A 17,424-nucleotide genomic window follows, 5' to 3' on the forward strand; every position below is an offset into this window, starting at 1 on the left:
AACATAGCAGGCCAGGAATGCCAGGGATGGAGATCCAGTTCTTGGCATATCCAGAGGACCTACGGTTGTGTGTGTGGTAACATACTAACACCACTATCTGAGAGTACGGAGAACCACAGAGGCTCAGAACAGACCAGAAGGTGTCAACACAAACCATCTCCAGATGGTCAAAGGGGGTAATGGCGGTAACAGAGTGAACGTTCATATGGTTAAATCTCACTCCACCGGGGCTGCATCTACGTCGGCAGCAAGAACAATGGACGTGCCTCTTGACAACATCCTAGTGGCTGCAGGATGGACGAATGAAATAACGGTCCACCGGTTTTATAACAAACCTATTACCGGACTGGGGGTGTTTGCACGTACCATTTCAAGTTCTGTTCCTTAGTTTACCCCCAAGGTTGGGAGGGGAAACTAGTTTTTAAAAACTTTCTTTCATTTAAAGCATCAGTGTCCTTACTTAACTACGTAATGTCTGAATGCTTTAATGATTACACGCATCCATGGTCAATCCATTCAGTGTGTGACGCCTGGATTCGTAACCGGCGTAAAATCACAGAGCTTTGTCCAAACCCTTTATAATCTTATATGTTTCAATAAGATTCCCTCTCATCCATCTAAATACCTGAATATATAAGCCCAGTCGCTCCATTCTCTCAGCATATGACAGTGCCGCCATCCCGGGAATTAACCTTGTAAACTTACGCTGTACTCCCTCAATAGCAAGAATGTCCTTCCTCAAGTTAGAGGATCAAAACTGGAAACAATACTGTAAAGGAAACTTTATCTGACGAGCACGGTCGAGTACCCGGCGGAGATTACGGTCATGCTCCTCGACATCCCGGCCGTACACAAGGATGTCGTCTACAATGATGGCACATGGGAGCCCGGCAAACAACTGCTCCATGGAGCGCTGGAAGACTTCGCTGGCGGAGCTAATCCCGAAAGGCATTCTGAGGAACTTGTACCTCCCAAAAGGCGTGGCGAAAGTGGTGAGGTCGGACGACTTGCTGTGCAGAGGAATCTGCCAGAAGGAGCTTCTGGCGTCAAGAACAGAAAACACGGTGGCTTGGCCCACCTGGGCAGCTACATCCTCGACAGTCCGCATAGGGTAGTGTGGTCTCTTGATGGCAGTATTCAGATCCTTCGGGTTGATGCAGACTCGAATCTCATTCTTGCCCTTCTTCATGGTTGCGACCATGGTGGACACCCAGCTGGTGGGCTCGCTAACAGCTTCCAGGACCCCCAGGTTCACCATCTTGTCGAGCATAGCTTTAACCTTGTCCTTCATTGCAAATGAAACCCTATGAGACGGACGGCACACTGGGGTGACAGATGAGTCAATGGCAATTTTGTATACGAGAGGCAGCTTCCCCAACTTGTCATCGAAAAGATCAGGGTATTCAGACACGGGGTCTAACTGCACCCTCACCTCATGAACAGTACTGTCAAACGCAACCAGGCCCAGATCCTGGCATGCCTGATTACTTAGCAGAGGCACACAATCACAGTCCAAAACAAAAAACGATAAATCACGAGATGTCTTTTGCAGCTTGCAGTGGAAAGTTACCCTCCCCACAGGAGTCAGCTCCTCCCCACCATAAGCTCGCAGTACCGATCGATCAGCAGACAGTTGCTCATTATTCCTTATCTTGTGGAAGAGCTTTGTTGAGATAACAGAAACTTTTGCACCAGTGTCCAATTTCGCCGTGAAGGTCTTGTTATTGACAGTGACTAGCACCGATGGATCGGGGAGGCGAGTCTGGTTGTGCAGCAGAGCGTAAACACTAGCATCCCCCATCGAAATGCTGGAGTCAGACTCGAGGGCGGAATCCTCCTCAGACTGAGAATCAAGGACATTGTCGATCCTTTGGAGATTATTCAGCACCTGGCGAGGTGGCCGAGCCACGTTCCCACGGGAACGGCACATGGACGAGAAATGGTTAAGCTTTCTGCAATAGTTACAGGCTTTTCCGATAGCTGGACAAGCAGCCTGTGGCAAGTGACCATATCCACAATTAGAGCACTTTCTGGCACCCTGGGGGCGGGGGACAAACTGGGGGCGAAACTGAGGTCTGGAATTACTGGGTGCCCTTCGTGGCACGGACACAGTAGCCACAGCGACGGTGCTGTTCCCAGAACCTCTCTCTCCACTGGCCGGAGCAACGACCTCAGCTAGCCTGCAGGCATGCACAGCTTCATTTAACGTGAGATCAGGTTTCCGCATTAAATCAGTTCGCAGCTTTTGATCAAGCATTCCATTAACTAGTATGTCCCGCGTGAGCTCGTCACGTAACTCACCAAAACGACATCGCTGCGACAGGTGGCGGAGGTCAGCAATAAAACATTCCACCGGCTCCCCAGGCTGCTGCCTGCGGGAGAACAAACGTGTTCTTTCCAAGATACGATTTGAAGGCAGGTCACAGATTTCAGTGAATTTTCTCAGGAGACAGACTGGGTCGTCAGGAGATTCTGCTTGCTCGACAACCTGGCCAGCCGCGTCCAGGACTGCTGGACGGTAGTCAAAGTGCCGAGCCCTCCTCATGGCATCCGGACCAGCGAGATTCAGCAGCAAAGATGCTCTGAGAGCAGGAGAGTCATTGTGGTGAGCGATGTTCACATAATGGTTGTAGTCCATAACAAACGTCTCCCATCGCTCCGCTATGTCAGCATCGAAAACTAACGGGGAAGGCTTGCGACACGACAAAGCCATCCTTGCACACACTTACAAGACAAATGAATAAAAAAAACCCGATAAACAGAGGCGCAGATTTACACTGGCTGACACCATGTAAAGGAAACTAGACGTTGTCCATAGTCCTTTAGCTAGATCTTTATTTAAACACTAATAACACACGCTCCAGTACTAACCACATCTGGTCTACACACGTACTGGAACCTAACAGGGAGGGAACATGCAGAGACTACAGTTATACTATAGAATGTGGGAGGGACAATATGCTAATGAGGTAGTTACATATATGGTTGCATGCATAACCATCTACAAATACTCCAGGTGTGGTCTCACTAGGGCCCTGTACAACAACAGAAGGACCTCTTTGCTCCTATACTTAACTCCTCTTGTTATGAAGGCCAACATGCCATTCGCTTTCTTTACTGCCTGCTGTACCTGCATGCTTACTTTCATTGATGAACAAGGACCCCCAGATCCCATAGTACTTCCCCTTTTCCCAACTTGACACCATTTAGATAATAATCTGCCTTCCTGTTTTTGCTACCAAAGTGGATAACCTCACATTTATCCACATTAAACTGCATCTGCCATGCATCTGCCCACTCACCCAATGTCCAACACTCCAGGTGCAGTCTCACCAGGGCCCTGTACATCTGCAGTAGGACCTCTTTGCTCCTAAACTCAAATCCTCTCGCAATGAAGGCCAACATGCCATTAGCATGCCATTTCCCATCATTGCTCCAGATGACTCTGTCCTTAAAAAGTTTGTGGCCAACATGCCTTTTAAAAACTTGCAAGGAAGTGGTTCTTTATTTCATTCATAATACAATACATTCATAATACAATTTTGTTCTATCAGAGAAGCCCCTGTTGGCAGACTGTCTAATTTCATGGCCATTGTTGGACCTTACTTCGCAGTGGCAAATTAAGTATTCTAGTTTTGCCTTGCAGAGGGTAAATGTTGGAAACAGCAACAGGAGAAGATGACTTGATCCTTCAAATCTTTTTAGAATTCATGAAGGTCATGGTTGATCTACAGTACCATAGAGCCATCCCTGGACTGTCTTAATATTCCTTTAATAATTAGAAATCGGTCAATCTCTGTCTTTAATGAACCAATAATATTTAATTGTCATATGCATCAGGAATGGAACAACATATTTTTATTGCAGCTGTATAGGTGCATTAATGCAATGATATAACAAATAAAAATACAATAAATAATACAAGAAATTATCAGTTATACAAGATAACCAGATTGTAACACTGCAACACTGAGACATAGCAGTTTGTTGCTGAGGTCGAGTATGCTTTAAGACAGTCACGGTGGCACAGCTGTAGAGTTGCTGCCTTACAGCAAAATGCAGCACCAGAGACCTGGGTTCGATCCCGACTACGGGTGCTGTCTGTATGGAATTTGTACATTCTCCCCGTGATCTGCGTGGGTTTTCCCCGAGATCTCCGGTTTCCTCCCACACTCCAAAGACGTACAGGTTTGCAGGTTAATTGGCTTGTTTAATTGGCTTGATAAAAATGTTAAATTGTCCAAGTTGGCGATATGTAGAGTACTGCCCTGCCGATTACAAAATTCAGAAGGTTCAGAAGGATGTGAAAAAGCTGTTCTTCAACCAGCCTCTTTCCCTCTGGACCATTCGAATGAACAAGGCCACGATGCAACCAGTAAGTATGCTCTCTACCATACACTGGTAGAAGCTGAATGTAGTATGTGGTGTCATGCCAAATCACCTCGAACTTCTTCGGATGTTGAGGCATTGATGAGCTTTTTGCATCAAAGTGCTGGTCCCAGGAATGATCTTCAGAGATGTGCATGCCCATCTTTGCAGATCATCCTTGGTAATTCTGTTAATTGTCTTCACCACAATCCCGCCAATTCATGAATCCTAAATTTTCTCTTCCTGGAGGTAGAATCCCAATGATTCACATCCTATGCATGAAGAAATGTTCCACAGTCCTAAAGAGTCTAGTGAATACAGGGCATGGCTACTCAATCCCTCCTCAAATTAAACCCACGATTCCTGGAACCAATCCAGAGATTGTTTGCAGTAGTTCCCGCAACAGCAAGTATATTACTTTTTTGGTTACTGTGACCTGAAATGTTTTCTAATATTCTTGATGAAATGGCTTTGAGGTGATTCATTCACCGCAGAATGCCAGCTTCTGATCTCCATTTGGTGCCAGATTATTTTACGTGGCTAGTGAATAGTAATGGCCAGGTTATTAATGGTGGGAAAAAGCTGGAGTAACTCAGTGGGTCAGGAGTGGCTCATCTATGGAGGGCATGGATAGATAATGTTTTGGGTTGGGACAGTTCTTCAGACTGATTGTAGTCAGGGGGGAAAAGCTTGAAGAGAGGTGGGTAGTCAAAGTAGCCATAGGTAATTTCAGTTAATTGTCTTTGCTGACTGGGCATTTTCATTGGCTCATTGGGGAAAAAAAGTAAGCACGAGTTTTCAGAACCAAGGATAACCGACCGGTAATGTTAAATCCCCACCAAACTTCACAGTTGTGTATCTCTGGCTTATTAAAAATTGTCTGGCTTCTTAAAAGTGTCTCTACTCCTTCTTTCCCCTTCTTCCCCTCCTTCTCCCCCCACTCCCCCCTCTTTTAAGGGACTTACCGTACACTGTGCTAGCTGTCTTAGCCTTCCTGTTCATCGCGGTGTGTGCCTGCATCACCTTGGCTTTGCACCATGTGAATTTTAGACAGCGATCCCCCGCTTTCCCTGGCCCCCACCTTTGCGATGTGTTTGTGTGTGGTGTGTGTGTGTGTGTTCCACTCTGACAGTCGCCGTTCCAGTTCCCAGAATTCCAGGTGTGTGCCATGAACTTGAAAGTTGCCGGCAGTCTGCTGAAAAATTACCTAAGTGGGACAGACCCTTTAGATTTTTTCGACGACTGCCAGCATCATTGACTGATATATCAGGTCACCGAAAAAGTTACGTCGTAACGTGGCGTAATGACGTATTGACGCGCGGTGTTTCCTCAAGTGTCACAACATTTTTTTTGTCACCGCTAGATTTTGAAATGTTTAAAGGGCCTGTCCCACTTGTCAGTCAATGACACCGGCAGTAGCCGAAACATTGCCAAGTGGGACAGGCCCTTTATTTATTTCCCCCTACAAATGCTGCATGGCCCATTATAATGTTCCAGCTGATTGTTTGTTGATTTAGTCTGACCCGTCTGCCTACTCAATTTAAACCTACACAAACAGCTACGCAGGCATATTTACCCAGTACACCTACTGGAGATCTGCAGATTTCAAAGGTACACAGGCACATTTACCCTGTACACCGACTGGAGATCTGCAAATTAATATCATATTTAATTATAATGATAATTAATAGAAAGCCAAGGGCACTTCTTTTTAATTCATTATTTTTGCAGGTGCTATTCATATGTAGGTTACCAAAAAAAGGAAAGGTCGCTATCATTGGAAAAACCAGGTTGTGTACATTTCGGTGTAGTAGCACATGAATTTTTGCATGCAATTGGTTTTCAGCATGAGCAATCCAGAAGTGATCGTGATGAACATATCACAATCTTTCAGGATAATATTATTTCTGGTAAGATATCTGAAAATATCTATTTTACTTTGCATATTTACTGCTGTTTTTTAATTAAATTTACCTTAATATCATTTCACTTTTTAATTGAACCACTTATGATGTTTCAATTGTGTTTTTATTTATTCTGATTGAAAGTAATTTATTGTTTTATTATTTAAAATTTATTGTTGGGGGGGGGGGGGGGGGGGGGGTTGATATTTCATTTGCTCTTTTTCTACTTTTGGAGGAATTGGCTGCTCATTGCAGCAACGGCGAAAATGATTTTATGATCATATTGTCCATAAAGATTTATTATGTTACCCAAAATAAAGGAATATTGTAAAGGGAAGCTTGCTGAAGGGGAGATAGGAGAGATAGGCTTCTTGAATGATGGGGGAATTGGAATGTTCGAATGGTTCAATAAAATAATAGTGTTGGCCACCCATGATGTAGGCAGTGAAAAATATTCAACTGTTGACTGACACAATAGCTGCACAGAACAGGAGACTATCCAAGGAAGTTTTTAAAGAGGACAAATATAGTGGGCAGAAAGATTGCACTTATTAGGAACCAGAATTATGGATCAGATTGAAATGAATGCAGGGCCCAACCAAATTTATTGACACCAATAATGAAAGTACTTTTATTTGGACACTTTCTTAATTCGGATGTGGCCCTGTGTCGAACTCACAATTCAATAAACTACTGCAGTAGTCTTGGAACATATCAAGCAAAAGGGAACCTTCATCTAGGCTGTTTACTCTGATCGTGCCAAATTTTATGTTTGTGTATTTTATATTCAAGGCTTCTACTTAACTTCTGACCCTTTCTGGCATAACTAAAATATGGTATTGCCAAGTGAGATTTCACCCGGTTGCCTGATTTCTAAACGGTTTTCAAAACAAAGAATGCTGGAAATACTTAACATGTAGGGTTAACATTTAATTTCAATGGCCTTTCCTTGGAACTCATGAAAGACAATAAAAGAGCTATAACAGGAGGAGATGGGAAGAGGGCATCATGCAAGATCCCCTAAGTGCATTTAGTGACATTTTAATGCATTGATTTTCTGAGGATAAATGCCTAAGATTGCTTTGTTGAGGGTATTATCACCAAGGTTTGTTATCTGTACAGCTAAAACCATAAGCAGCCCATGGAAAGCGGGACATGATGGTGAAGGACATTATGGAAGCAGGAAAAATATTACTTTACGTTTCACCTTAAAGTTCCAGGGTGTAAGGTGTTGCAGACTACACATACATTGTTTTCGCTGATCCATAAAAACTATTGGACATCAATGTCAATTGCGGCAAATTCAACTTTCTCAGAGAACTACTGAGTTCTAACCATAAATTGCTTTGCATCGACATCTGATGTGCAATCTGCATCAGAACCTTTTTTTCATTCCCCAATCTTTCCTGCTGCCAATCTTCCAACCAAACTGACAAATTGGAGACATGCTAACATTTGACAAATCTATACAAGCTTTTGCTTTTTTTTAAAATCATTTTTCGGGTGCAGGCATCCATGTCAAGGCCAACATTTATTACTAATTTTCCTTCAATGTTTTTCAGCCCGAAACGTTGCCTATTTCCTTCTATCCATAGATGCTGCCTCACCCGCTGAATTTCTCCAACATTTTTGTCTACCTTCCACCTTAGGTTCTTTCTTAAACACATGACACAAGACAATTGTTGCCTTTGTAAAGAAGGTAAAAAATATTAGATGGGGAATTCTAAAGTTTTGGCCAAATAGTAATATTCCTTTGGTAACTTTGGTGAGTGACTTTGGTAAAGTGGGAAGATCTTGGTATTCTGGCTTAATCCTTCTAGATGGTGTTTTGCATGTCAGGGAGATGGCTTGATGTGTTGCTAGAATGTCTTATAGACAATGCACATTGCAGCCATAATGCATGGATTCTGCAGGGAGTGAGTGTGTAATGAGATGTTTGGGTGCCAGGCAAATCAAATGCTTTATCATCCAGGCCTATTAGAAGAGGTAGGCATTTTTTTGAGATGTTAACAAGAAAGGCAAATGCTGATAGTGGATTTTATGGTATCATCATAACTTTTGACAAGTTTCCACATGGCAGATCGCTTAAAAAGTATAAATCTGTGGGATTAAAGAGAGATTTACAAATTGAATTCAAATTTGAATCAGTGGCAGGAAGCAAAGAGTAATAGTTGACAGATAGATTTTTACCATTTGGGGTTCCACAGGGTTTGGAATTTGGTCCCTTTTTGCATGATAGATTAATGATGTCCACTTAAATAAATGGCAGCTTGATAAGAAAGATTGCAGTTGATATAAAAATAGGCCATGCAGTGATGTTGAAGAAGAAAGGAAGATACAGATGGTGTGACTTTGCCCCCCTCTGATCCCTATCATTGGCTGACAGGCCAGGAGAGGCTAATTCCCAGCTTCATTGGTAACAACTGGGTCCAATTAGCTGATTTTGGTTTAGCCACCCGAACCTTGTCAGCCCACTCCTTGTAAAACCCAGCCAGAGGGAGAAAGGGCTAGCTGCTAACATAAACCTGAGACTGCCAGCACCCCCTCTTGAGGCAGGGGTAAACTGCACAGAGAAACCTGGATTGTCATGCCTCCTCGTTTGTAGTCTGGTAAATTGGAAACTATTAAAAGTAAGGGAGTGTTCAAGGGAAGCATGCTCTTATGTGAAGGTAAGCAAGGAGGAATAGTGAACACATTGATGAGGGACATTGAGGCCCGGGTCAGGAGAAAAGGAGGTTAGGGATAGCTAGCTGGGATCAAGCTAATCCCTCAAAGTATAATACATTGTAGGAATTCAGTTAAGGAAATTGGGAGAGCAAAAAGAGGACAAGGGATAGCTCTGATGGATAAGGTAAAGGAGAACCCTAAGAGATTCTACAAGTATATCAAGAACAAAAAGGTAACTACAGAAATAATGGGTCCCCTTAAGGATCAATGTGGTCATCTGTGAATGGAGCCACAGGAGATGGGTGCGGTCTCAAATGTATATGTTTCATCTCTATTTAACATGGTGATGGTTATGGAAACTAAGGAATCAAGGTAAATTAATTGCATGTCTATGTTACAAAAGAGGTGCTGACAGTCGTAGGCTGCCAGTGATTAGTGGAGTTCCGCAAGGTCGGTGATGGGGCCGCTTCTCTTCACACTGTCTATTAATGATTTGGATAAGGGGATTGAAGGCTTTGCGGCCAAGTTTGCAGATGATGCTCCGAAAGGTGATGAGGAAGGCTGTAGAGGAACAAGGACTCTGCAGAAGGACTTTGACAGGTTGGGAGAGTGGGCAGAGAAGTGACAGATGTAATTTAGTGTAGCAAAGTGTGCAGTCATACATTTTGTTATTGAGAATAAAGGTGTAGATTATTTTCTGAATGCCGAGAGAACACAGAAATCAGAGGTGCAAAGGGAATTGGGCATGATGGTACAGGATTCCCAAAAAGTTAACTTGCAAGTCAAATCAGTAGTAAGGAAGGCATATTCAATGCTAGTATTTATATTAGGAGGACTGAAATACAAAAACAGATGTAATGCTGAGGCTCTATAAGGCGCTGGTCAGGCCGCATTTGGAGTATTGTGAGCCCTATTTGGGCCCCATATCTGAGGAAGGATGTGCTGCCTCTGGAGAGTATCCAATGGAGGTTTACAAGAATGATTCCAGGGATTAGTAGGTTAGCATATGATGAGTGTTTGACAGCACTGGGCCTCTACTCACTGGAGTTTAGAAGGTTGTGGGGAAACCTCATTGAAACTTGCAGAATAATGAAAGGCATAGATGGAGTGGATGTGGAAAGGATGTTTCCACTGGTGGGTGAAGCTAGGACCAAAGGTCATAGCCTCAGAATTAAAGGGCACTCTTTTAGAAAGGCGAGGATTAACTTCTTTCGATGGGAGTTAATCTGTGGAACTCATTGTCACAGGACTGTGGAGGCCAAGTCAGTGGATATTTTTAAGATGGAGATAGACAAATTCTTGATCAGAACGGGTGTCAAAGGTTATGGGGATAAGGCAGGTAAATGTGATTTGGAGGCTGTGTCAGCCATGATTGAATGGTGGAGTAGACTCGATGAGACGAATGGCCTAATCATTTTCCTATAACGTAAACTTGTGACAGGGAGTTGGAATAAACAGATCTTTTCAAGCTGGAAAGATGTGTGGAGTGGAGTGTCCCCTGGATCAATTCTTTGCCCTCAATTCATAACTGCTTATTTTAATGATCTAGCGAAGAATGTAGATTGTAAGATATGCAAGTTTGCAAACCAGGAGGCACGTTGTGATATTTATAATAGGATGCTGATTGGTTGAGTCAGTTGATGAAAATTTGGCATATAGAGTGTGATGTAGCGAAGCGCGAGGTCATGTAGTTTAGTAAGAGGAATCTAAAAGCAAATAGGAAATATTGGTAAATGTGGTCAGAAAATTGGCGAGGCCACACCTGGAGTACAAGGCACAATTTTGGTCCCCTTATATAGCAAGAACGCTCTTGCACCTAGGAAATCCAGAGAGATTCACTACAGTAATACATGGGATTAGAGTGTTGTCCTATCACTAGCAGCAAAATAAATTAGATCTGCATTGTTTGGAGTTCAGAAGAATGTGGGTTGATCTTACTGAAGCACACAGATCCTAAGGGAATGTGGCAAGGTAGATGTTGAGATGTTTCACTAAGAACATCATAGGGATACAGTTACAAGAAGAGACTGGGCATATAAAACACAAGGTTTATAGATTGTTTTCTCACAGAAGGTGGTGAATAGAATTCTTTACCCTGGACGGTTGTGAAGTCTAGATCTGGAGGTATTTAAAGAAGAAGTAGAGACGTTTTGGAAAATTCAGAGAGTTGAGGACTATGTGAAACTGGCACTGATAGGAAGATGATGATGGGGACAGATCTGCTGTGATCATATTGAATGGTTGGATCTTATGGCATACTCGTATGTTCTTGTTATTATACAATTTGTAGAAAAATTGGAGGAGAGTTAAGATTTTTTTTCATCTGGAAGATGGGAGAATTAATTACCTAAAAATGGCAGAAGTGGAAATTATCTTTTCATTTATATAAATACTTGCAGAGAATAGACACAGTCCTGGAAGGTGAAATATGGCTGGGCAGTTCCTTTCTAATCAATCAATGGACCACCTTCTATGTCATAAATTTTCTAGGTTTTCTATTTCAATTATGGTGACTGGGTCTAAATGTTTTGTGCAACTCTACACCAATTTTTCGTTTGCTAAAACTTGCACCAAAATGTTTCTCATTCTTAAAAATGGTATATAAATGGTAGTTATTTTAAGACTGTCGACTGACTTTTCTGGGTTGGTCTTCATGGAACAGTTCAATTAATTTTGTATGCATTATGTTTATAGGGCAGGAATATAATTTTAACCGACTAAATACAAATAATCTTGGCACAAAATATGACTATGGATCAATCATGCACTACGGCAAGTGAGTTTGAGACCAGATGCTTGCACATATAGTTTTTTACGTGTTCATGGAGGTGGTCAACATCAGCAAGGCATGCATTTATTCATCATACAGTATCTACCTGCCTGTTGTACTTATTACCTTGTTTGGCCATTTCAGAGGATCTTTAAGAAATGATCATTCCATGGGTCTATAATCACACATATTCCTTCCTTCCACTAAGGAACAGGTGATTTTGTCTTACAAAGTTACCATGACTAATGGCGACTTAAACTTAAAAAAAAGCAATTACATTGATATGAAGGGCGCATTAGCTAAAGTAGATTGTGAAATTTGATTGACAGACTAGATGATCAGGAATTTGTAGCAGTCTTCCAAATAAAGATGCTTGTTATTGGAAATATAAAATTTGAAGACTATATGGAGAGATTAATTCATCCATGACTAAATAGTTAAGAATGTTAAAATGATTATATTGAAAGAAAAGGATTATGAAGGTACTAAATTTAGTCAGAAAAATGGGAGAAATTTAGCAAGTGGCAAAGGATAAACGAAGAATTGATGAAGAGAAGAAAATAGAATATGAGCATAACTAATAAGAAGCATGAAAATAAATGTAAAAACTTCTACTGGTAGGTAACAGAAAAGAGCATAGCCAAACCATAGGTTGTTTCCTGAGAAGCAGAGACAAGTGAAGTAATCACAAAGCAAAGAAATTGCAGGACCATCAAGGAAATATCAAGTATATTTTTAAAGTGTAATTAAATGCTGGCTCAGCCTTCAAAGCCCGTATGGGAGACAAGGTCATCCCTCAGCTTCCTGCACTGCAAAGAAAAAACAACTCAAACCTATCCACCTTCTTCTTGCAACCCAAGCCCTCCAGGAAGGACCTAGCTTGGAATGAACAAGTTGGACCGAGAGGGCTTTTTCCGTGCTGTAACACTATGACCTCCCATAACCAAACCATGTAAATCTCTCAGAGCGGGTGCCATTCTTGACGTGCACGTAGATTGTGACAGAATCCCTGGCCTACAGACAGGACACAAAGTTGGCGATGTATCGGATTCACAGGGACATTGGCCACTTTCTCGCCTCTCAGTGTATTTTTTCCCCCTACATTCTTCCTCTATTTGCGAGGCTTCCCTTTAACTGAAGCACTCCACTTGATCGCTCTCTACCGCAGGGATTTGCTCCCACATTATGCAATTGTTTAGAATTTACAGCATGGGAACAGGACCTTTGGCCCACCAAATCCACGCCAACCATCGATCACCCGTACCCAATTTCTCGTTTATCCCACTTTTGCATCCCACAGACTAGTTGCAATTTACAGAAGTCAATGAACCCTCAAACCTGTGTGTCTTTGGAGGTTTGCTCCTCCGTTCTGCTGGTCACAATAATTATGAATTAACCCCCTCCCCCCCCCCCCCCCCCCCCCCCCCCCCGGTCTCACGGTCTCACAACATGGAATTAGTTCTTCTATATACACGGTTTAAACAGTAGTAGTGGAGTTGGGGATAGCATCAAACAGGAAATTAGAAATGCGTGCAACAAAGGTAAAACAGTTATAATGGGTGACTTCAATCTTCATATAGATTGGGTGAATCAAATTGGCAGAGGTGCTGAGGAAGAGGATTTCTTGGAATGTACGCGGGATAGTTTTCTAAACCAACATGTTGAGGAACCAACGAGAGAGCAGGCTATTCTAGACTGGGTTTTGAGTAATGAGGAAGGGTTAGTTAGCAGTCTTGTTGAGCATGGCCCCGTGGGCAAGAGTGACCATAATATGGTTGAGTTCTTCATTAGGATGGAGAGTGACATAATTAATTCAGAAACAAGGGTTCTGAACTTAAAGAAAGGATTTTCACTTCCTTTGAGCCATCACAGTGCAAGTAAGACAATTTAGTACTTTTTACTCGCTTGTGCAAACATAACAAGAAGAATTGAATATAGAAGCAAAGAGGTCCTTCTGCAGTTGTACATGGCCCTAGTAAGACCACACCTGGCGTATTGTGGGCCGTTTTGGTCTCCAAATTGGAGGAAAGACATTCTTGCTCTTGAGGGAGTGCACCGTGGGTTCACAAGGTTAATTCCTGGGATGGTGGGACTGTCATATGCTGAGAGAATGGAGTGGCTGGCCTTGTATACCTCTGCAGTTTAGGATGAGAGGGAATCTTATTGAAACAATAAAGATTATTAAGGGTTTGGACACGCTGGAGGCAGGAGATGTGTTCCCGATGTTGGGGGAGTGCAGAACCAGGATCCACAGTTCAAGAATAAAGGGTAAGCCATTTAGAACGGTGATGAGGAAACACTTTTTCACACAGAGGGTTGTGAGTCTGCGAAATTCTCTGCCTCGGATGGCGGCGGATGCCGGTTCTCTGGAAACTTTCAAGAGAGAGCTAGATAGGGCTCTTGAAGATTGCGGAGTCAGGGGATCTGGGGAGATGGCAGGAACGGGGTACTGATTGCGGATGATCAGCCATGATCACATTGAATGGCGGTGTTGGCTTGAAGGCCCATATGGTCTACTCCTGCACCTATTGTTTATTGTCTATTGTCTAACATACAGCAAATCTATTTCATGTAATACTTTTTAGTCTTTGAAATGTCACAACCCAAACATCACCTATCCAAGTCATCCAGAGTTGCTGCCTGACCCACTGAGAATCTCTGAAGAAGGGTTTTGGCCTGAAACGTTGCCTAGTTTGAGTCTGAAGAAGGGTTTCGCCTGAAACGTTGCCTATTTCCTTTGCTCCATAGATGCTGCCTCACCCGCTGAGTTTCTCCAGCACTTTTGTCTACCTGAGAATCTCCAGCACTTTCTTTTGTAAATCAACATGTGCAGTTCCATGTGTATTCATGTAATTCTTGTTGTGCAAAGACCAGCATTTGGGTGGAGCATCCAAAATTCTTCCTGTTCAGCTGTAACACTCAGGGATAACAATTTAAGTGTGAAAAGTGTTTTAGACACAAGTGATCACAGTAATGTTAAATTATAATAAGAAATAATGGAGAGATAGTTGATCAATGTGGAAATCTTTTGACATCGTGATTCTTTGTTGATTTTATTTATATATGATGAAGTCTTCTCTAGCATGTCAAACAAAATTTACGGAGCAAGAACCAGTTAATGAAACACATTTTGCTTTAGCTACCTTCACTATCAGAGCAAATCTACCTCTTTTTCCATTGTCTATGTCCATCTGAAAGTCAATTACTCCCAGAATATTCTATTCCCAACCTTGTTCACCATGGAACAATTCGATAATAGGCTCTGGAACTCCCTCCGCCAACTGATCCGCAATTCCGTGTCCCTCACCATCTTCCAGTCCCGCCTCAAGACCCATCTCTTCACCTCTGCCTATCCTTAGCCCCACGTCCCCCTCCCTTGTCATCTGTGCATTAATTGCCTCATATTATGTTTTGAATTGAATTCTGTCTTTACTTTGTGTACTAGTCATGTCTCTACTATTTATTTCATTCCCCTTATCTGTTTTTCCTCTACCTGCTAAATTTTATAAGGTGTCCTTGAGACTCTTGAAAGGCGCCCATAAATAAAATGTATTATTATTATTATTATTTATATCTGATTATAAATTTAATACAATAATATTAATGAGAATGCTTTATGCATTCAGATAATCTTACCTATCTATATCGATCTATCTATATATAACAAAAACTCTGATATTGTTATCTTCCGTGGTTTGCGTGTTTTTTCTTTATGCACAAAAACAGTACAGTATAGCTCTACGATCTTTTGCCGCCTTATTCACCATTCTCCTGTGCTGCAAGATTTGTTCCGATCGATTATATATTTTAAAAGTTATTAAGGCTTAAAAATCTTTAAAACCGCGCATGCACAGATTGGTCTCCTCTCCTGTCAGTCACTGCCACGGCCGGGACGGCAACGCCCCATCCTGCACCATCACAACGCTAATTGGCCACGTCCGCTGTCAGTCACACTCGGCGCCTGGGGAGGAGAATAAAGCTGAAGGAGCGGAGTGAGCAGAGTATGCACCACTAATGCTCCGCCGGGTGCAGAGCGGGTGGGGCTGTGTCTGCGGACGCCGACGATCCGGGGCCAGGACGCTGACGATCCAGGGCCTAGGATCTGAGGCTGACTCTGGGGCCGACAGCTGCTGCTGCTGATGAAGCCCCCACGGCGGGCTGATGCCGCACCGAGGATCCAAGGCCTGGGTGCTGAGCCTGGCTCTGAGGCCAACGGCTGCAACCTCGAGATCCGGGGAGATGAGGAGGGAGAGTGGGGGAGGAGGGGAAATAGAGGGAGAGGAGGGCAGTGAGGAAGGTGAGGAGGGATAGTTGGGGATATAGGGGGAGGTGAGGAGAGCAAGAGGGGGATAGAGGTATAGGAGGGGGGTAGGTGGGGAGAGAAGTTATCAAGAGAAGGAGGGAGTGACTGAGGGTAGGGAAAAGAAGGGAGGGAGAGGTCAGGGAGGGATTGGGGAGGGGGAGAGGAAAGAAGTTGGAGGGGAGGGAATGCTGGGGGATGAGGGGAAATGAACCGTGCCTGCGCAGTTGGGGACTATGGGCGAGTTGTTATTTAAACATTGTGTTCAGTGGGGGAGTGAGATTGGGGAGAGGTGAGCAGGGAGATAGATGTAGAGGAGGGGGATAGAGGTTATGGAGGGAGGGAGGAAGTGACTGGGGTAGGGGGAGGGTGAGGGATGGAGTGGAGGAGTAGAGGGGAGAGATGTGGAGGGGAGGGAGTGTTGAGGGATGAAGGGAAATGAGCCGCAACGCAGTTGGGGGCTATGGATGAGTGATGGAATATTGCATTGGGGGAATGCAATATCCAATGGGTCCCACTTGGTTTAGTATATTAGTAAAACTCTCATCTTGTTTGTCTCTATGTGTGTGTGTGTGTGTGTGCCTGTCTGCATGTCTGTGATCTCTGATTCGGTGAAGTCCTCACATTACGGCAAAACGGTACAAGCTATTGCTTCAATGTTTGGACCACTTTACTCACAATTGTCATGTGGTGGTTTGTATCAAGTTTCTTTCGGATTGATGTTAAATTTTACAAATTATTCATATTTAAAACTTTAAAAAAAATGAAACAGTTGCCCCACTTGCACTTAGCAGCGTATGATGTCACAATGCGATCTCATTTACATAAACTGCCCGTTCATTTATAAAATAAATTCGAGATTTCAATGTGGGGGAGGTGAGTGCCGACGCATCACAATGGGATCTCATTTACATTAAAAAATCTTGCTGTACCCGATAAAAGTATGCAGGACACAGACACAGACATAGCCAGGACCCTGAGCCACACTCCTTACATCCTCTCCCATGGTTCAAGACGGTAGCCTAAAAAACTCACTGACTGACTTTGTTATTTTAAAATGCTTCGTGGGCAGGGCTGCGGGAAGGGGAGGGAGAGAGGGGCAACCAGCGAGGGAAGAGGGAGAGGGAACCAGCTGTGGGAGCGAGGATTGAGAGGTCTCTCCGTGGGCCTGCCTGCACCGGCTCGAATCACAGCCCAGAGCCCTGAGCGCGGCTGGACACAGACAGGGATTGGGCCCGGAGCAGCACTCCTCCCTCCCCCTCCCATGGCTCCAGAGCTCGAACCATAGCCCAGGGCCCTGAGCGCAGCTGGGCAAAGACACGGACTGGGCCCGGAGCAACACTTCGCCTTCCCCCTCCCGCCGTCCAGTCCGAAATATTGTGTTGAGGAATGAGCCCAACTTGGAATAGGGAGGG

The 17,424-nt window shown here is 43.5% G+C and overlaps 1 protein-coding gene across 1 annotated transcript in view; it reads left to right on the top strand.

Moving 5' to 3' along the window:
• The window catches only part of LOC129706008 (low choriolytic enzyme-like), a 101,581-nt gene that overhangs the window by 44,973 nt on the left and 39,184 nt on the right, over positions 1 to 17,424 (top strand). Inside the window, exons 9-10 of the mRNA XM_055649979.1 lie at positions 6,100 to 6,278; positions 11,634 to 11,715. Coding sequence (XP_055505954.1) covers positions 6,100 to 6,278; positions 11,634 to 11,715 — 261 coding nt within the window. The remainder of the gene's footprint in view (positions 1 to 6,099; positions 6,279 to 11,633; positions 11,716 to 17,424) is intronic.

This window comes from Leucoraja erinacea, chromosome 18 (genome assembly GCF_028641065.1).
Source record: "Leucoraja erinacea ecotype New England chromosome 18, Leri_hhj_1, whole genome shotgun sequence".
NCBI lineage: Eukaryota > Metazoa > Chordata > Chondrichthyes > Rajiformes > Rajidae > Leucoraja > Leucoraja erinaceus.